We start from the raw sequence: 21,426 nt of genomic DNA on the forward strand, positions 1-21,426 counted from the left end.
TTGTGCAATGAATTAAAACAATCCAGTTACCTGATGTAAACTAAAATATACACAGCAAGTTAAGGTTTTAAAAACACAAGCATACAATTCTAGATTTGAAGTTTTCGTGACTGCAAGGGTCCATACTCTTTGTTTTTTTTTGGTAAAGTCACGTAGGTAAAAAATGAATTAAATCACGTTTCGGAGGCAACACAAGCTTCCGTCTTCAGGTGGCATCGTCACAGCAAAACTTGATTCAGTAATTTTGCTGTGACGGTGCCACCTGAAGACAGAAGCTTGTGTTGCCTCCAAAACGTCGTGATTTAATTTATTTTATTTTTTCCCTACGCGACTTTACCAAAAAACACTGTATAAAAGCATACAAACCTATCATGCAACCATTTGACTTAACAGATTAATTTGTTCATGCAAACAAAAACCCAATAGTTCTGCCAAACAATTCAAAGCTTTAACAGATAATTTCTGAATATTTATAGTGGAGAAATGCAATGAGCTATAAAGTGCTTTCACACATGTCCAGTTGGGGTGGATAAGAATGATAGTCCTGGTGACCAATGGACATCCACCTTTTCATGTTTACCAAATCAACTTTTTCAAATACAAACTAATAAATGATTTGCCACACCTGTCTTAACTGCTAAATAACATTCCACTAAATTATGATTTAAAGCTTTCGTGACTGCAGGGATTCATATTCTTGGTTCTTTCGGTAACGTCAAGCGTTGCGGTCGAAACGTGAATTTTTATTGATTTATATTATTTTATTATTTCCCTTCTACGTGACTTTACCAAAAGAACCAAGAATAACATTCCACTAAATGTTTGAAGTACGAATTAAGAGGTGTGTGTCCATGTTCCTTGGGCCTTAACTGTTTTCAGGTATCTTAGGTGTGTACATTTTTAAATCCTTTATATTAAGTTCGCATGCTTGCTTGCATATGACCGTGCAAATCTTTCGGTCGTGTTTTAACCCACTTCCCGTGATCCAATCGAGCTGACATTTTCCACACAGACTCGTTGTGCCAGACAATTAATGTTCGTGAAAAAAAATTCCCAAAATTTTACACTTTGGCAAAAAATTTTTTTTTTACATATATTCAAATACAACTCATTCTTGGCTTTGGCTGAACGTCACAGTATAAGAGCCCAGAGCGTAACCCCTCCACAGGCCATGGCGGAGTAGCGCAGTTGGTAGCGCCCTCGCTTCCCATGCCAAAGGTCGCGGGATCGATCCCCGCGTCCTCCACAGGCGAATATATTTTTAAATCCTTTATATTAAGTTCGCTGCCACGCATATAAAGGATTTATAGTGAAAAACTTTGTTTTTACGGGTTATACTTATTCTTACGTCAAGAGCGACAATTAAAACAACATTTACGTGTGTTCTATGTGACCGTGGTCATTTTGCTTCGATTTACATCACGTGTCGTAATCGGCATGCACATTGGCTTTATAGTTGAAACACTCAATGCAGGGAATAGCAATTTCCTGCAAAGTAAATTCATTTCCCTTGTGCCGAGATTTTTGCTTTAATAGTGGCCCACTTGAGCTTGTGAACTGGATCCTGGTCTGCTCTGACCCTTCCTATAAAGTGAATGCTTAGCCTCTACTTTTTCTTGAAATAACATGGGTGGATATACTGTCCTGCATCAAACAAGGAATTTTAGACATCCTTAATATGGGGTTGGGAAAAAATCACTCCCAAAGCTTCATACATTGAACACAGTGCAAAGTAATGCCACGATTCTACCTGTAATTTCCACGCTGCAAGGAAACATCACATGCTGGGCTAGACTAAAACTTTATTTTACCCGGGAAGGCCCACAGCTCTTGAAGTGACCTGGCCACTATCAATCGCTCAAGTGGCTTAATGTAAAAATGTATAGCAGCCAAATACTTAACTTTCGTGACTGCAGGAAACTCCAAACACACAGGCGTCGGGATTGAACCCACGACCTGCATACCAGGCAAGGTAACATCTTGCCACCGTAGGGAAGATCTTATCTAGCACTGCACACCTCCAGATTAAGGAATATTTTTACAAAATAAAAATTGCCCGATACCTCATTATACGCTGCATCGTTGACCACGAAAAAAATCGCAATCTGTAAATGGGTGCATTTTGGAATATGGAAATTAGATTTCCATATATTTATGACTTCTCTACTTGGGATATCCAGGAAAGCCTGAAGGTGCCCTGAGTTGAAGAAAGTGCGACTACGTTTTGTTAATAAAATAGATGTAGGAGCATCCCATCTCTGAAACTGCCATAGACTGTCAGGGACACATTGAATGGTTAGGTATGTAAAGATTTACAGGGGTTGAATTTCAATTAAATAAAAAATCTACTTGTGGTGCATGTTAAAAAAACTTGTGGCTAAACAGTTTCTATTTGACCAACCACAACCCACGGTTTTTCACAACCTGATTCGGGAAAAACATTGATTCTTACACAATGAAATGCATGTATCACGAGTGATAAGAATCAACCACTGGCAAATGAAAAAAAGTTCAACCCAAATTATACTTGATTCTTGCACACAATTCAATGCATTAATCGCGAGCATTAAGAATCGACGGTCATTGTTTTGATATGAACGTTACAGTAGAAATGTATGAGGAAATTCAAACGATCAATTTTGCAATTTATCAATCTTACTTTTCTGTGGCGTGCAGGGCAAAGCCAATTGCACTGCACTGCTTACACTTATCCTTGCAGCGCTTACACTTATCCTGCAGCCTGCACCGACCAGTGTGATGACGTATAATTAAATAACTCCCCACAAACCACGTGGCATGGGAAAGCCCTCGCTCAGTAGTCGATAGCTAAAAGGGCAGTGCACGTACATTTGTACAATTTACTTTTGATAACGAGTAAAGCAAGACTAGACATTCATCCTCTCGCGATACTGCCCAGTGCAATTCATTCCTCCCCTGAATTAAATTCCAGTACCTGAGGAAATGTACAACTTAAGTGTCAATGACCACACATTGCATCATTTCTTCACAGCCCACCATAATTACCGCTACTCCCTCCACCAAACTCACTTTATTGAATACAGAACAAGAGTCAGCAGAATCTATTATCTCGAGGCAACACTTTTGTCATGAATTAATTTGTGAGACCAAAATTATTGTTTTAGAATTATTTTAAACTGGTGGGTCATTACACATTGGCCAAATGTAGAACCTCGTGCTCAAATGGAAGCGCCAAGTGAAATATTTGGACTGGTCTGCGGACTAACGCTGGGTTTTCACGACTCCTTGGGAAGGATTTGCGGCTCGGTTTGTGAACCGGGCTAGCGGCCTCAACAGGCCGCAAATACCGAGCTTCCACGGACCACCAACTCGAGACTCGACTCAAGCTGAAAAACGATTTGAGTTGATTAATACAAAAAAAAGTGGCGTCTCCATGACTTTCCGAGTTACTTGAGTTGTTGGGCAGGTCCTTCCCAGAAGTACTTGAAAATAAAAGGTCACAGGACCATGGTTGCTGAAATAATGAAACGTTCCTGCCTCCTGCAAAGCACAACAGTTGTTGTTTTTGTTGTTGATGTAGGCCAGCTCAATGAAGTGAAATTGGCCTGAAGATAATTCAGACTCCGGCCTGAAATGGAAGCCAAATCTGAAGTTGAAACGTGGTACAAGTGGGGGATCAGTTCTGGGAAAGCTTGCCGCACACGTTTTCTCTCGGTCATGATGTCATGTGGCCTACAGGGAAACGGGAGTGGTCATGATGTTGCTTGCTTAGTTCAACTTCAAGGCTGCGTAAAAAAACACAGACGAAAATTACAAAAAAAATAAGACGAGCTTAGCGTAGCATCATCTAACCGAAACATTTTAACGATTATTTCCCTTTGATCTCGGAGGGTATGTAGGGGGTGGTGTCGAGTGCACGATGTCATGGGGCTCAGATTGGAGACCAGTCAGACCCGGGCCAAGCTGCCAATCGTGAAATGCCGCTGGGCCATTCCTGGGCCACTGAGAAGCCACTTACCAAATGGCCGAGAAAACAGAACTCGCTGTGGTACCCAGCAAGTGTGCGTGTGTGCATGCAATCAATCGTTGGGCATTTGAAAACGAAATACTTGCGAAAAAAATGACAAAAATTAAGCAACTGATGACATTTACTAAGCTGCCGTTTGCAAGTCTACGTTAAGTAATGAAATTAAAATCGCATTGTGTGAAATGCGACAGAATTAAATAGTTTTACTGATATTGCTTTGATCTCTTTGGTTTTTAACACCTTCGCTGGGCGGTTCCACGCGACGCACATCCAATAAGTACCTTCTGCAGGTGTCGCAAACCGTATTTGTACCCGTAATGACAGCGAGGCCGTGAGAGATCGTGACGGCTTGGAATAGCCTTCATCCAGCAGTGCATCGATGATGGATGTCTGACGGTGACTGACGGCAAAGCCACAAGAGATTCCAATGGCTTTGGGAAGCCCTTCATCCGGCAGCGGATTGATCATGAATGACGGCGATGATTGACAGTGAAGCCATGAGAAGGTCCAATTGAGTGCATGAGCCTCACCCCTGAGTTTGACCTCGACACAATCAGCGCTTTTGCTTTGTTCCTTGCCCATAACCCTGCTGGAAACATCGTCACACTCAATGTCACACAACGATCATTCAAACAAGTCATCCGAGATTCACGAATACAAGCGTTCGCATTTTATAGGGCGCTCAAATGCCTTGGCATCACAGAGCACCTCACATCTCCATCTTGACCGGTGGTAGCTTTCACCTACGCGCGCAAGGTGTTCGCAGCAACGGCCTGCAATTGGGTGTCGTCTGTCAGTAAGTGGACATGGGGGGATGTTGCAACGTGGTGGTTTTTCCACATTCAGTAATTTGCAGGTATTTTTTTACTTTTTCAAATGACAAAAAAAAAAAATTCTATTTGTCAAATTTGAAAAATTAGCAAGATACGATTTACTGGCAAGAATGGGCCACAAAACATGTTTGTGCAAAGCTTAACACTTTCAATGAAAAAGTAATAAATCTTCTTGGTTCTTTCGGTAAAGTCACGTAGAATGGAAATAATAAAATAACAAATAAAACATAATAAAATAATTCTCACGACGTTTCGGCCACAACGCAAGCACAGCCGTCCTCAGGTGAAGACCAGGTCTGTCGGGGAGACAGCGTCTTCATTCTACGTGACTTTACCGAAAGAACCAAGAAGATGAATCCCTGCAGTCACAAAAGCTTTAAATCGAAAAGTAATACATCGTTTTTTTTAATTCGTCAAAATGCACGAGTATACTGGCACACTGAGCAAAGCAACGATTTCCAAAAGACAATTCTTCTCTTTGAGAGCCACTAATCAGCGTTACGTGCTGCGTTGTACGCGTTGTTCTAGAGCCAGCGGGGCGGAGCGGCGGTGCCGTGGTTAGCGCCGCTGCGCTCCCAACCCGGCGATCCGAGTTCGATTCCCCCTAGCCACGGCAAGCATTCGTTGCGAGTGATCGGTGGAAACCGGTCTCAATCGGAATCAGAATATTTATTTATCCTGGAGGAAGTATGGTCGAATAACCCCCATGAATGACACTGGGGAGGGCCTTCATGCAGTCGTGGATTGAAAAAGGGGCTCCAAATTCTTTACCTGATTAGGACTCATCTTCTTGGTTCTTTCGGTAAAGTCACGTAGAATGGAAGTCATAAAATACTAAAAATAAAACATAATAAAATAATTCTCACGACGTTTCGGCCACAACGCAAGCAGCCGTCCTCAGGTGGAGAACAGGTCTGTCGGGGAGAGTGGAGAGTGGAGACAGAGTCTGTCTCCTCGACAGACCTGTTCTCCTCCTGAGGACGGATACTTGCGTTGTGGCCGAAACGTCGTGAGAATAATTTTATTATGTTTTATTTTTAGTATTTTATTATTTCCATTCTACGTGATGACTTTACCGAAAGAACCAAGAAGATGAATCCCTGCAGTCACGAAAGCTTTAAATCGAAATTTAACTAATTAGGACTGTCTGTGATTTTATGGAATCCACCATATGCCAGTTATTTCAACTCAAGACTTAATTTTCTCCGTCCTTAGTGCATAAAAATTAAATAACTTAAAAGAACCGATACATTCCTATCCTGTTCGCAAACAGGATATGTTGTTTCGGATGGCTACAAAGTCAGTAGAGGGCAGTGCAGCCACTGCAAGTTTTCTACCGTACCTTCATGCTCAGACATCTCAGCCTTCCCTGCCTTCGCCAACACATAATAACCCAAGTGTGGTGAAGTATGGTCAATCAACTACCAAGATGACCCACACAGTATGGGGGGGGGGGGGGCTTGTCTAGCAATGGATTCATAAAAGGGCTGTACTTGTACATCATAATTATCTGTTCTACAACATTTTCCATCTATTGAATCGAATAAACAACACTTGGTTGAACCATCATGTGAATTTGGCAACCCGGCTACCTACATAGCCATAAATTACGAAATTCGACATTGGGTCCAAATGTATATTCAGACATAGCTGTACTGTGTGTACAGAACGGTGATAGTTATGATGCATTCCGGGCTGTGTGAGAATGGTGACAAGAGGCGGCTGATTTTGCGATGCAGCAAATGCCATCAAAACGCAAGGGCTGATGGCAATCATGGTCGCACACGCGGTACGATTTGCAGTGGCAGATCACCCCACGCAAGCGACACGAAGCAGCAAACTGGAGTTCTCGGCAAGTCACAAAAACAGCAGCGACGTCCGATTCATTTGAGGGCCGCGCGGCAATCTCAAGAGCGCACAGCTGCGATGGGCGGTAAGGCATAGAGATAATTTGTTCGAACAAATGCACTGGACAGAGATTGAAAAGGCGTTCACTTCGGGTTGCCGTGATATCGTTCTTTGGCTCTACGATATTACGTTTTCAGGATGTGAAAATTATCACGACATCAGTTTTGCAAAACGGTGGCGTTGTATTTCGCAAATTTTATCGTCCTGCTTTTGTGCTTTGATGTACGCCAAGTACCATTTCACGACAACCCTTAGTCGTCACCTGAAGCAGCAAGTTCAAGATTCTAGTGGAAACGATCACATGACCAATACAAGTGAAATAGGTGACAATGCAAATATATAACAAAAAAAATTATCACTTCAGAACTTTTTCTTCAGAAAGATAAGTACAATCATCATGGAGTCGCTGAGAATTGGGTTGGGCTGAATTAATTCTTGGAATGTAAAAAAATTCTAGAAATTACCACCATTTGTTTTTAATATCAACAAAATCTCTTCCAATTATCTCACTTTGTATTGGCCATATAAATAGGTACCACTAACGCGATGCCACTTCAAGCGATTCCGACAAGTGAAATACACAGCACAGGCCCACTGACTAATTTAAGGCAGGGTACGTCATGGAAGCCTTTGAACAGAACGCTCGGAATGGACTTAAATCTCAGTGTCGTCAGATCTCAGAAGCCAAGCAACCTTGAGCCTGGACGGTGCTTCGATGGGTAACCACCTTTGCATAAAAATCCAGTTGTTCAACTATTATTCTCCGTTTACGTTCTCTCCACCTTCGCCAGCCCCGCACCGACCAGCATGGTGAAGTGTGGTCAAACAACACGCAATCCAACCCGTGCAGCGTCAGGCGGGGCAGGTGGGGGGGTGGTGGGGGGAGAGGCCCTCATCCAGCAGTGGATCGACAAAAAGGCGGGCGGCCGTTTCACGCGGGTTACGCATTCGGAACGGACGGCCGGGCGAGGGCTCTCACTCGTACCCAAATCGTACCAAACGACGCGTACGGGGGCGCACGCCGTAGTAACACGCCGTAGTAACACGCCGCTAACACTGTTGTAACACGAACATGCCGTGCGGGCCTCCCCGTGCCGTTCTGTCACGTGGCGATTTTTGTTTTTTTGCGATGGTGGTTGGCGGCCGGCTCTCAGTTGAGGTGCAGCACCTGACGCATGAACTCGTAGGTGGTGAAGGCGACGGCTTGCGAGGGCACGCAGCGCACGTAGTTGAGCGAGAGGCCGCGGTAGAGGCCGCGCCGCACGCCGTACTGCTTGTACACGTTGGTCAGAGTCTGCCACATGGAGCTACGGAGGGCGGCGGTGGGGAGGGAGGGGGGGCAGAGACCAGGGGAAGGAGCGGGAGGTGACTTCAAGTCAGTAGCAAGATGGAATTATCCTTTCCCGTTCCGGTGACGTACGTGTACATCATAAAAACTAAAATAGAATCACTTTTATCGGTACCGATTCTCCCACAAGGCTATGCAGGAGGGCGTGTGGCAAAGTTTGGCGCCAGCTGTCAGAGTGCGATCGGGTCACTACGGTTCTCTCCAGCGAGTGCAATGTCTTTGAAAGCGACGGCGTTACGCCTCTCTAAATCAAATTAACGCCGTGCCGCTTGCTCATTCCGAGATTTATAGGTGAACGGGACACCCCACCCTGCGACTTGTAGACGTCTCGCAACGGGAAAGGGTTAGAACAGGGGTAGCCCTGCTACGGCAAGCTGCAAAGGCAGGATAGCCACCATTTAAATAAAAAAGTTAAAACAAACAACGGCAGCCTCCTTGCACTCTACCGTACGTGGCGCGCGAAATTGCGTGTTGGGCGCACTGTGATACAAAAAAATTAACCCGTAAAAACAAATTTTTTCACTATAAATCCTTTATATGCGTGGCATCGGTTTTATTTTATTATATTCGTGTTCAATGGGCCACAACCCAGCCCACATTGGTCTTTGAAACGGGCGGCTAGAGTCCTCTCGTCCTCTGGCTTGAGATGGCTGCCACCTATGGGTCAGATGATTGCCTGCCACCATTAAGCAATTGGTAATTAAATATAATATTTTTTTTCCTAAAAAGTGTAACATTTTTGAAAAAAATTTCCACGAAAATAAATTGTCACGCACAACGAGTCTGTGTGCAAAATGTCAGCTCGATTGGATCACGGGAAGTGGGTTAAAAAACGACCGAAAGATTTGCACGGTCGTAAGCGCGCAAGCAAGCAAGCAAGTGAACTTAATATAAAGGATTGAAAAAAAACATCGATCGACTCATGCAGCGGGCTCACACGATGGGTTGTGCGCGTTCGTTAGCGTGACCGCCGTTACACTCGCGACGCGATTCAGGAGGGGGAGGAAGGCGCCGCTCACCCAAAGTTCTCCGAGTTGGGCAGGATGCCCGCGAGCTGCATCCGCCGGCGTGCGACGTCCAGCGGGTACCTGCCAACGACCGGCGCACGACCGTCGTCACAAAAGGGAGCGAGGATCGCCGCACCCCAAACACGCAGCTCACGGCGACGCCTCCTGGCTCCGGTTTGAGGAGGCTACCAGACCCTGCTCCGGGTTTTCCAGTCTCAGGCGATGGACAGCATGCGGGTGGGTTCAGACTCTATGCGAGTCTGGGTCTGTCTATACGTTTACATGTCTCTATGTGAGTCTATGTGTCTCTCTATAAGTTTATGTATCTATGTTGAACTTTGTGAATTTACCGAAAGAACCAAGAAGATGAATCCCTGCAGTCACGAAAGCTTTAAATCGAAATGTTGAACTTTGTGAGGCTGTGTCTCTATGCGAATCTATGGGTCTCTTTACGTTTACACGTCTCTATGCGAGTCTACGTGTCTCTCTATAAGTTCTTGTATGTTGAGCTTCTTTCACACTGGATGTAGATGCAGCGGAAGCACAACCAACAAAGTTAACACGTCTCGAACGAGCGTCTACGAGTCTCTACGCGAGCCTGTGGGTCTCCACACGGGACAAGACCCAGGCAGGCTCCCTGGCTGTAACGAATCCTCCGCCACGCGACGCTCACGACGGCCGCTCGGCTCACGAGATGGTCTGTGCGATGGCGCCCGCCGTCCCGCCGAAGAGCAGGTTGATGGGCGTGCGCAGCACAAGCACGTCGGGATTGTCGGCCGACGGGCGTCCGAGCAGCGCGGGCGCCCGGGTGAGCCCCACGCTCTTCAGCGTGCTGAACGTGAAGAATGAGAAGCCTGCACACGGGGAGGAAGGCGGGCGCGAGGTCGAGTGGGTCGACGTGCGGTTAGGGGGAGGCGTTTACAAGGCTGAACGATAAAGCTCACTGACATATTATATAGCTCTTCTTCAGAAGCGACCTGGCCACAAATGGTAGCTCAACAAAGTGGCTTATCACGTGGAAATTGATAGCAGCCAAATACTCAAATGTGGAGGGAAAAACCGGGGGACCCGGAGAAAAATCCACGTGACCACGGGGACAGAGAACACGCAAACTCCAAATGTACAGGCGTCAGGGTCGGGATCGAACCCACGGCCTCCTGTATACCAGGCCAGGTAGTTAACAGCTCGCCGGCACATCTCACCGACGCTTTCCACCCCTCTGCCGGATCCCGCAGCTGCCACACAGGAGACACGCTGCGGCCTCCCGGGTCTGCCCCTGACAGCCTCCCACCGTCTGCTCTTGGTCTTCCCCCCTTGGTAGCTGATCCTTGGTTGCGTTGTCCCAAAATAATGCGAAAAACCGGGGTGCCTGCCGACCGAGTTGTAAAGAGACCCACGCAGTGACGGGAGCAAGCGAGTATGGTGCTTAAAAACAGAAAAAACACGGCGCGATTGCCAGGCCGAAAATGTTCCGCCCCCACCCCCGCAACCTAGGACCCGATGAGTTTGGCTAAGGTGGTATAAGTGATCGTTGGTGGACCGCACGAAATACTTGATGAGCTATTGTGGTGGATTGAGTATAATATTAAAACAAAGCAGATATCAAAAAAATAGCCAGGTAAAAAATAACAGAAACATCAGTCTATCGGCCTCCTGGACCAATGCATTCCAGCAGCTTTTTTTTAAGTAGTAAAACTGTGGATTTGTTTTAATTAAGTACATACGATCACATCTTTGCATGTACGTATGCTTGCAGAGACGGACTGATTTACATACTTTCACCAACCCGCACTTACCAGCGTGGTTGAAGTATGGTCAAAAAGCCCCTCCGACCCGCACGGCACGAGGAGGCCCTCATCCAGCAGCGGGTTAACAAAACATCTGTACACGTACACCCATAATGGATGTATTATACTGGTAGGAACCTCTTGGTTACACCAGCCCACAGGGCATTATTGTGTCCGTCGTGCAGGGAGGGGCTGGGTGGGGAGGGAGGGGCTGGGTAGGGAGGGGAGGGTGGGGAGGGGCTGGGTGGGGAGGGGCTGGGTGGGGAGGGGCTGGTCACCCCGTGGTGCCCTTATAAAACTCAACGTTAAACCTACTCACGCCGGCTTGTGCCCGCCCTCACAGTCGGGCATATTTGCGGAATACACCACGCCGCCGTTGACCCTGGCCATTGACCGAGCAACCCAACGTTCCTACCAGCTCCCTCCGCAGGAATGTGTTGTATGCACACTGCACGTGTGTGTGTGTTATTGGGGTCACCACGGCGCCTGTGCCAGGCCAGGTGCACTTTGAGACCACGTGAAGTGTCGGAAGGCTCACTGACAGGAGGTCACGGGACAGATCCAGGTGCCGTGGGTTGACTGACTGAGAGGACTAGCAGATGCGCCAGCTGTGCCCCCGACTGTGCCAACTTGCTGTATTTTATCTGCCCTGCTTGTTGTTGTGAGCATCGCTCCTCTGCCCTCCATTGTTGTTGAAGGGCGACTGCCTCCTCCACTGAGTGGCGAATGGCGGGCGTTGTTGTTATTATTGGGGTGCATCCTCCTTGAAACTGCAGGCACAATCCTCTCCCGGAGGGAACTGTGTACTGCCATCTCACGGACGGGTGTGCGTGTGGGGACTCCTCACCGGCGTAAGGAGCCATGCCGATGATGGTTGGCACCAGTCCATGGTAAAACCCTCGGACGCCACCCTCCTGCGCACAAAGACAAAGATCCCACCCTCCTCCGGTAAAGCCTCAACAGACTGTGGGGAGCTGTTAACGGACTTCACGGAACCTATAAAGGTCGGCACGGGACGTGAAGGGGGGGTGTGGTGAGCACCACGCTCGGCCACCTTTGTCTCCCCAGTGCTGACAAGCTGCACAAGCTACTTATTCTTTGGTTCTTTCGGTAAAGTCACGTAGGTGAAAATAAAAATAAGAATTAAAAAAAAAGTTATTTCTATTTTAATTTTTCCCCTACTTGACTTTACCGAAAGAACCGAAGAGTATGGATCCTTGCAGTCACGAAAACTACAAATCTAGAACAAGCGACTTATTTAAGGCCGAGTTGGCGTAGGCATGGCCCAGGAGCAGTTTGGATCATCGCAACCGATGTTAACAGTGGCTGTACAAACTCACACAGGGTTGGAGGGGGGGGGGGCGGCGGCCTTCATCCAACAGTGGATTGATCACGCACCTTCTTATAGATGACGCTGAACGCGTGTAGAATACCCCGGTAGCCGTGATCTCCCTTCACCTGGTACGCGAGCCGGGCCCTGACCATGTCGAGTGGGTACGTGAAGATTACCGCTGTGATGCCTGGTGCACACACACAGACAGATACGTAGAGTCGTACACACAGACTCACAATAACGCACGCCATTCGCCACTAAGTGGCGGTGACGTCACCGCTCGCACGCACGTAGAGTGGGGGTGGGTGGCCAACACCACGCCCGGCCGCCTTTGTCTCCCTAGCGGCGATGTTTACGCATCGCTCCAGGTACTCATTTGAGGCTGAGTCGACCTAGGGGAGGCCCAGGACCGGTTCAGATAATCGTCACTGATGTTGGCCGTGAGCGGGAATTGAACCCGGGTCGCCAGGTTTGTAGCGCAGCGCGCTAACCGCTACACCACCGCTCCCCACACACATAGTCACACACACACACACAGTCGCACATGCAGACTCGCGTATATCAGTCAGACACAGAGACTCCCCAGCCATGGCCAGACATTGAACGAGTCGTCGGGTTCGTATATCAGTCAGACACAGAGACTCCCCAGCCATGACCAGACATTGAACGAGTCGTCGGGTTCGTAGCGCGGCACGTTGACCACTACCCCACCCACACAAGCGCAGTCAGTGTAGGGAAGGTAAGTGCTGCCTACCAGGCAGCTTTCACAAACTAGTCAATTCAAACTTGTTGCAACAGAAATATATTGGCAAGTATACTGATGAGGGCCTGTGGTCAACAGCAAAAATGTGGAGTGAGTAGCTCGTGCACAGCGCTACAAATCCAGAAACCCGAGTAACGATTCCCGACCAAGCCTATCATCAGTTCGAGCTTATTTTGGTTAAGCCCGGAGAGAACTCAGGCGAGCAGGACGGTCTCAATCGCGAGAGTGACCCGGCTGTGAAGAGCGATAACCGAAAAGTGCTCCTGGCCACGCGACCTTCCACCAACCGGCACTGACCGGCGTGGCGGAGCTTGCGGTCAAAACGAGCCCCACGACCGGAACGGCGTGGGGAAGGCCTTCGTTTAGCGGAAGACCGACAAGCGGGCTGTAAATGTTGTTGCCAAGTTTACTCCGCCGTGTGCGCTGTGCAGAGGTTCGAAGTGTGCATCGCTTGTTTGCGTACGAGGGTCTTACCAGCCATGGAGCCAGCCAGCAGCCTGTGCACATGGCCCGTAATGCCCATTTGCTTGCTCAGAACCTGCCGGCGATACAAAGACAAAGGACCCCCCCATACAGCATTAACAGACTTTTGGGGCAAGTTTCAGTTAGCGAGCGCCTATGAAGGCCGGCGCAGCGCACGACAAGGTGGGTGGCCAGAACCATGCCCGGCCGCCTTCGTCTCCCCAGTGGCGATGTTTAACACATCACACTCGGCACTCATTTGAGGCCGAGTAGGCTAAGGGGAGACCTAAGATTGGTTCGGATTTACAGCGATACACACACGTACGAGCACACACACAGAGACACAGCATCATCGTCAGAGAACACTGCGCAACATTATACCAGGGGCAGGCTGGAACCCACAGCCCACAGGGCCAACTAAGGCCCGCGACTTAACTTCACACAACCCATGGCCACACGAAGCCTGCCGCTGAGAAAACCGCCGACAAATAACATTCAACTCTCTCTGAAAAGTTTTCCAGATGTACCGCGTGCGACGATCAATCGTGGAGCGAAACGTCGGACACCGTACCAAACACCACGCGAGCTTCGCTTCAGTGTTGGGATGATCGTGACGCACGACACGCGGCACAACGGGAGGGCACATGGTGCGCTAATTGGGTTCTGGAGGAGAACATTCACAATGCGTTGTCCACCAAAGGTAAATTAAAAAAGTTCTAATTCGGCCCTCAAACACATTCTTGCGGAGGGAGCTGGTAGGAACGTTGGGTTGCTCGGTCAATGGCCAGGGTCAACGGCAGCGTGGTGTATTCCGCAAATATGGCCGACTGTGAGGGCGGGCACAAGCCGGCGTGAGTAGGTTAAACGTTTAAGGGCACCACGGGGTGAACAGCCCCTCCCCACCCAGCCCCACCCCCCACCCAGCCCCACCCTCCCCAACCAGCCCCTCCCCACCCTCCCCTCTCCACCCAGCCCCACCCCTCCCATTTTTGGATGCACGACGGACAGACACAATAATCCCCTGTGGGCTGGTGTAACCAGGAGGTTCCTACCAGTAGAAGGATAGGTTTCCCCACTCCCTCCTGCTTACTAATGATATAAATCTCATGAAGCAAAACAATTGCATTAGGCACTTAATGATGCTTTAAGTGATGCCTCTGGAGAGACTCCTTATCTTAGCTCGAAGCTCTTAGGACCTACTTGATCTGTGTCCTCAGTTGAACGTCCATCGCATCGTTGGTATCAGTCTATCAGCACCCGGGTTTTCAACGAGGATGTCAATGGTGGCTACGGGGCCTGTACTATGCAGCAAAAATCCACTGTTGTACTGTGCTTCCGTGCTCCCCGTCTCCACCAACCCGCACTGACCCGCGGGGGGGTAAAGTGCCATCACACAACCCCCGATGACCCATGCGGCAAGGTCGGGGATGGCCCTCACTCAGCAGTGGAGTGACTAAAAAAAAGGGCTGCGCGCGTGTACAACATTTCTCATGGTCTTGAGTGGGACACATGGGCTCGTCAATCCACCTGTCCAGAACTTTGAGTTGTGTCCTCCCCCAGTGGCGGGTTTTCTCAAGGCACTCAAGTTTACTCCCGCAAGCAAATAAAAGAGGTGCCCAAACATCGCAAGGCAGAACTCTCCTCAAAGGGTCCTGCAACTGTTAGGCAGGGAGCTAAATGAACCGGTGGTGCAGATGGCCAGGGATATGGGGGCAGCAGCAGATAAGTAGCGACCTCCCACCGAAACGGAGGTCGACCCGCGGGTTTCAAGAAAGGTGGAAAAACCGAAAGAACCAAAGAGTATGGATCCCTGCAGTCACGAAAACTTCAAATCTAGGTGGAAAAACTTGACTGTCGGTTTTGCCGCACACAAGTATGTATGTTGAACTTCTTTCGCAGCGTACGTATCCAACCGTGCTAATCGGAGGTGCGGGGGAAGAACAACAAACTAAACATAAAAAACAGTTAAAAAAAAATTTGTTTTCAATCTAGATTGAAAAGTGCACCGCTCTAGTGGCTTCCTAATATCGGAAGGAAGAGCGTTCCAGACGGCCGCAGAAGCGCATCTGAAAACACCGCGCGATGCGGTGACCACCGTCTTTGTTCGATGGCCATGTAATATCCAACGATAAATATAAATATCCCTGCGTGCGCGCGTGTCCTTGCGTCCTTCGTAACGTACCGCACAGTGACCGACAAGCTCTGCCGCCGGTGCCTTGCGAGGGTTGCTGCTGCCCGGAGCCAATCAGTTTAACCCTGATTGAAATTTAACTGGATTCCACCATCTATCCCGTAACCTTTTGGAGTCAATTCCGAAAACAATTATCGAGAAAAAATGTCACCACATTCTTCAATAACACTGCCTAAAAAATAAAATGTATTTTTTTTTTAAGGCCAAAACGTCATTGACTAGTGTGGTGAGGTTTTCTGTTTGCCAAAATCACCCGATGATGCTGGATGTAATTACCAGCGAAACGTCACAGTCAAATTGTAAACATTGTGGATTTACTCTCCAACACACAGGTGGGCTGAAGTAGTAACTAATTGGCACGTTCTGTTTACGTGACAAACCTTACCAATTGGCTGTGCCCGGTGGCGGTGGGTTAACGACACATTTATACTAACGCGACCCAACCCAAAAAACCTTTATGATGTTATCTGTGCTTTATGCACCGCTGCTAACGCAGCAACAACAGCAGCAGCATCACCACATTATTTGTTTTACCACAAACATTCACAAACGTAACAGCACCAGATTGGACAATAAAGCCTTCGGTCGCTCACCCTCTTGTATTTTTCGAAGGCGGTGAACTGAATGGCCCCATAAGGGAAAATCCGGACCATCATGGCTCCATTACCCTTGTAGAGGCCGAGGAATCCCTCCTTCCTGGGAATCGCCATCAGTGTAGAGAACACACCTAGCACACGCACACCGCACGCACCACACCGCACGCACCACACCACACGCCATGTCAATTCGCCCGTCCGTCATCGGCGCGCGAGTCGCTTGTGTGTGCCTCATGAATGGCGAGAAGGTTCATCCTCAATTATCCGCGGGCGGATTCTCCCAGTTGCGGATCAACTCGTGCTGATTTTGGCATCTTTTGTGTTTGTGTGAGTCGCTGGTCAAGTTACCAGAGCGGTTTCTGTACTACTGATAAATGTATCTGAGGACAAACCCATTTTGGAAAACATTTACGAAATCCATGCATATGCATTATATTACTATCACAATCCACCATGACGACAAGTATTGATTTTGTAAAACTGTTAGCGGCACTTTAAAAAAGTTACGGAAGCCAATTCCTCCATTAATTAATCAATAGACATTCCACTCGCACATGTAACTTAATATGGAAAGCAAATATGAACCCTGAAGCTGGCTCGACGCACGACTGCATTAATGTATGAACCTGCACTCGGGATGATGTGTGGAGTGTGTGGCGTGTGTGGAGTGTGTGGCATGTGTGGCGTGTGTGGAGTGTGTGGCGTGTGTGGAGTGTGTGGCGTGTATCTGTGTGGGGAGAGGTGGTGCAGTTTGTTGCACACCGTGCAATGAACCCAGCGAATAGAGTTTAATTCCCAGCCACTGATACCATCAATGACAATTCAATTCTGAATCTGTCCTCAATTTCCCCTTGGTCGACTTAGCATTAAAGGAGTGCCCCATGCGCTGTACTAACATCAACAGTGGGGAGACAAAGACGGCCATGTCAGCCACACCATCTGCTGCATTGTGTGAGCCTGCCAGGGTGCTTGCTCATGGCACCTGTCTGTACGGTCTCTGGATAATACACGCGGTGCATCTCCAGCTCATCTCAGTCAGTTAACTCATAACACCTGGGCCTGTCCCGTGACCTCCTGCTAGAGAGAGTCACTTCACGTAGCTTGAAAGTGCACCTAGCCTGGCGTAAGCACCACGGGGACATCACCATTAGTGGGGACTGGTGGCTGCTGTTGTTGTCGTTGTTGTTGCTGCTGTGGTGCGAGTGTTCTCTGGGCGTACCGAGGTGCTTGTAGTGGGGGTTGTAGGCTTGCAGGAGAATCTTCACGCGATCCAGGGGAGCGATGGTGGTCTTGGCGCAGCACCCGGCGATGCCTTTTGGGGGTCACAGTCAAAAACAGATCAACTTGGTCAATGCACGCACACCAACTCACATGCCCGCCAACATTCCCAAGGTGCTGCTGCGTTACAGGAATGGTGTTGGCCATTTATACGCGAGTGGCCAACACATCCCAATGCTGAAAAAATTAACCGTAAATTACAGGACTCCATTGGAATTACAAAGAGCAACATCGCCTCCTGAAAAAAATTGTCCTGATACTCAAGCGAGGCTTTCCTGGGTAAATAAGCAGAATAAATAATAAATTAATAAAGAAACTTCGTGAAAATGTATTTACATCCCTTTGTCAATGACTGGAAAAAAGGGGTTCACCATGCCGTGTCGGACTTAACGGTTGGTTCACGATACGTCTCCATGATGGCCCATGTGGGTCGGTGGATGAGGGCAAAGCAACACAGAAATCTCGGGGTGCCGTCGAATTCAGAGCGCAGTGTGCTATCCACGTGCCACCATGATAACATTCAACAATATTCAGCCTCACCATGTCGTTGTAACCACACATGGCAGAAGCACACCGCACTGAAGCACGGTAATCCTGTGCCATGCCACACCGAAAACACACTGTACCACATTGAAACAACCACAAGACACCGAACTGCAGTAACACCACGCCACATCGTGCCACACAGTACCAAGCCACACCGAATCATGCCACACCGCATCGTACCCCATGCGACCACACCACGCCACATCATGCCACACGGCACCACGCCAAGTCGTGCCACACAGCACCAAGCTACACCACATAATGCCACACCACGCCACATCGTACCCCATGTGACCACGCCACACCGTGCCAGACAGCACCACACCACGCCACACATCGTGCTAAAATAACACCACGCCACACCACGCCACATCGTACGCCATGCGACCACGCCACACCGTGCCAGACAGCACCACGCCACACCACACAACATCGTGCCAAAACAGCCCAACGCCACACCACGCCCCACCGCCAAACCACACTGTGCCGAACCACAGTAACAACCACGCCGAGCTCTCACCTCCGGCCAGGAAGTTTCGCATCCACCGCGAGGAGTTGGTGTGCTGTGGGGTTCCCCGGTCCAGGCGGGGCGCCGGCCGCGTGGGGGCCACACCGTCCACCGGGGCCACGGGGGTGGCATGCCGCTCGGCCATGCGGTCACCGCTTGCAGGGTCCACGCACGACGAGAGGCGAGCGCACGGGGGGTGTGTGGGGTGGGGAATGGAGGGGGGGCGCAAGTGCACGGCCACTGGGAAGAGACAAAAAGTGGAGCAAGAAAAGTCAAAGAGTTACCATCGTAATCAGCGGCGGCGACGGCACAAGACAATGACTTGTGCTGCCGCTGCTGCTGCTTATGATGCTGAAATCAAGATTCTAGATTTGAAGCTTTCGTGACTGCAAGGATTCATATTCTCAGGTTTTTTTCGGTAAAGTCACGTAGGTAAAAAATTAAAATTAATAAAAGTAAATTAAAAATAAAATAAAAATCACGTTTCGTGATTTTTATTTTACTTTTATTAATTTTAATTTTTTACCTACGTGACTTTACCGAAAAAACCTAAGAATATGAAATCAAGATGTTGATGATTTAATGGGTGAAAATCCGTGAATGAGTATTGAGGCTGCTGATTGTGATGGACAGCAGGGGGTAGGTGTTGCTGCTGATGATGATGATGGCGAGATGTTAACTATCTCGCCCGATATACAGGAGGTCGTGGATTCGATGCCAACCCCGATGCCTGTACATTTGGAATTTGAGTGTCTCTCTCCCCGTGGTCGCATAGATTTTTCTCCGGGTCCTCTGCTTTTTATTTCCATATTTATAAACATGCCTTTAGAGTATTTGGCTGCTACAAATGTACAAATGACAAGCTATCATCTGTTGAGCTATCATTTGTGGCCAGGTCGCTTCTAAAAAAGAGCTCCATCGCTCTCAGCGGGTCTTACCTTGGTGAAATAAAAACAGATAGTTAAATAAATTTCGATTTAAAGCTTTCGTGACTGCAGGGATTCATCTTCTTGGTTCTTTCGGTAAAGTCACGTACAAGGGAAGTAATAAAATAATAAAAATAAAACATTAAAATAATTCTCACGACGTTTCGGCCACAACGCAAGCAGCCGTCCTCAGGTGAAAACCAGGTCTGTCGGAAAGACAGCGTCTGAATGTATATTTATCCCGATTCAGACGCTGTCGCCTCGACAAACCTGGTTTTCACCTGAGGACGGCTGCTTGCGTTGTGGCCGAAACGTCGTGAGAATTATTTTATTATGTTTTATTTTTATTATTTTATTACTTCCCTTCTACGTGACTTTAACGAAAGAACCAAGAAGAGATAGTTAAATAGTTAAGTTAGATGCTGCTCCTGCTGAGAAGGATGACGCTGCTAATCGCGACGAAGTTATTCATTCAGCAAAGAATAGACATTGCCTCGCTGTGATAACGATGGTGCCTCGACTGGTAATGATGATGACATTGAGATCATGTTCACGATAACTGGACAAGGATGTTGAACAGCAGTGGAGAATGAATGACGATGATGTTGCTGCTGCTTATGGCGATGGAAACGGCATTACCCATCAGTGGATCGATAACTGTTCGAGATGTTGCTGCCTAGGCTCAGGAATACGATGCTGGAATGCAAATGCTGTCGATGAGCAGCAAAGGATGAGATGATTATTATTCTGATGATGATGGAACATTGGTGGACAGATGATGATGATTATACTGATGAAAGCGGTGGACAAATGTTGCTGCTGATGGTGATGATGTTTATGCTGCTGATGATTATGCTGCTGCTGATTATGCTGATGATTATGCTGCTGATTCTGCTGCCGATTCTGCTGCTGTTGATTATGCTGCTGATGATTCTGCTGCTGATGATTATGCTGATTCTGCTGCTGATTCTGCTGCTTATTATGCTGATTCTGCTGATGACCACGCTTACCTGATCTCTCAAAACGAGGTTGACGATGGGTAATGATGAACTCAAATCCACCACCACCACCTTCGCCTCTTCAACAACAAAGTCGTCACCCTCTCAAAGACCCTTCGATCAATCAGCGAGTGCCCGATACGCCTGCGTGGAACGCCACGCTGATTGTAATCAAGGCAAAAACATTATTGTTGTTCTCATATAAATAATACGATTACTATATATTCGAACGTTATCGTTTACCGTATCCGTTTAGGCCGAAGGATCGATCCCGCGTTAAGATAAAGTAGTCTGACGTCTGTATAATAATCGTAACCATCAATTACGCTTATCGCTTTACAAGAACGTTATTTAAAATAAATAAATTAACAATCAAATTGTACACCGAGGAACCCCGATACAACAGCCTGAGGTCATAACGTGTTAAAATATTTTTTTAAATACGATATAAATTAGGGCCTTGCGTCAATCGGGGTTCAAGTGCGAGCTTCACGCACGCACGCACGTTCGTTCGCTCGCTCTACGATAACGCAACCAAGCGATTAAACCTGCCGATTATTATTGTTGTTGTTGTTAGATGTCCACGTTGTTGTTGTTGTTGCTGCCTTCTGCTTCGAGGCTGCGGGACCGCGAGCAGCACCACGCTGCGTGTGCGATGAAAGGTCACGGGGGAGCCGGACGTTGCATTTGGTAGACTCGATAAGACCCCTCCCCCCCTCGTGCTGCTTGTGTGCACTGGGAAATGCAATCGTTTTACTTTATATCGCAATCAATCCTTGTGCTTGCTTGTGATAAATAATAATGCAAAAGCTATCAGCTGTCAACCCATACGGTTTAACATCGTATTCTTGGACAGGGGAATTGAGTTTTCAGGTCCATACGGCGCTACAGCCGTTTCAATCCGGGCAATTTTATTTGGTTGTCTTGTTTTGTGTT

At 48.0% G+C, this 21,426-nt stretch overlaps 1 protein-coding gene across 3 annotated transcripts; it reads right to left on the reverse strand.

Annotated features, from left to right (window-relative positions):
• Positions 1–260: 260 nt before the first annotated feature.
• On the reverse strand, positions 261–21,185 carry SLC25A16 (solute carrier family 25 member 16). Of its 3 annotated transcripts, none has more exons than XM_078875364.1 (12): positions 21,043–21,185; positions 20,503–20,634; positions 18,579–18,806; positions 17,454–17,546; positions 16,232–16,365; positions 13,460–13,523; positions 12,288–12,409; positions 11,737–11,803; positions 9,794–9,956; positions 9,115–9,183; positions 7,916–8,054; positions 261–4,595 (listed from the first exon to the last, which is right to left on the reverse strand). In XM_078875364.1, exons 3-12 carry the CDS (start codon positions 18,709–18,711, stop codon positions 4,560–4,562), a joined length of 1,020 nt encoding a protein of 339 aa, XP_078731490.1. In that variant the 5' UTR covers positions 18,712–18,806; positions 20,503–20,634; positions 21,043–21,185; the 3' UTR covers positions 261–4,559. The 3 variants fall into 3 exon arrangements, with proteins under 3 accessions (XP_078731490.1, XP_078731492.1, XP_078731489.1); XM_078875366.1 differs by having other exon boundaries at positions 261–3,764; positions 4,537–4,595; positions 20,503–21,185; XM_078875363.1 differs by having other exon boundaries at positions 20,503–21,185.
• Between the last annotated feature and the right edge of the window lie 241 nt (positions 21,186–21,426).

Source organism: Lampetra fluviatilis, chromosome 41, assembly GCF_964198595.1.
Source record: "Lampetra fluviatilis chromosome 41, kcLamFluv1.1, whole genome shotgun sequence".
Classification (NCBI taxonomy): Eukaryota; Metazoa; Chordata; class Hyperoartia; order Petromyzontiformes; family Petromyzontidae; genus Lampetra; species Lampetra fluviatilis.

Excerpts from the sequence above, each read along its gene's own strand:
- SLC25A16 (XM_078875364.1), bottom strand. The coding sequence starts at position 18,711 with ATGGCCGAGCGGCATGCCACCCCCGTGGCCCCGGTGGACGGTGTGGCC. Across the intron at positions 16,366-17,453 it reads CCCCCACTACAAGCACCTCG|GTGTGTTCTCTACACTGATG; the intron begins GTACGCCCAGAG and ends TGCGTGTGCTAG. Across the intron at positions 9,957-11,736 it reads CGGCATGGCTCCTTACGCCG|GCTTCTCATTCTTCACGTTC; the intron begins GTGAGGAGTCCC and ends CCCCGTGTGCAG.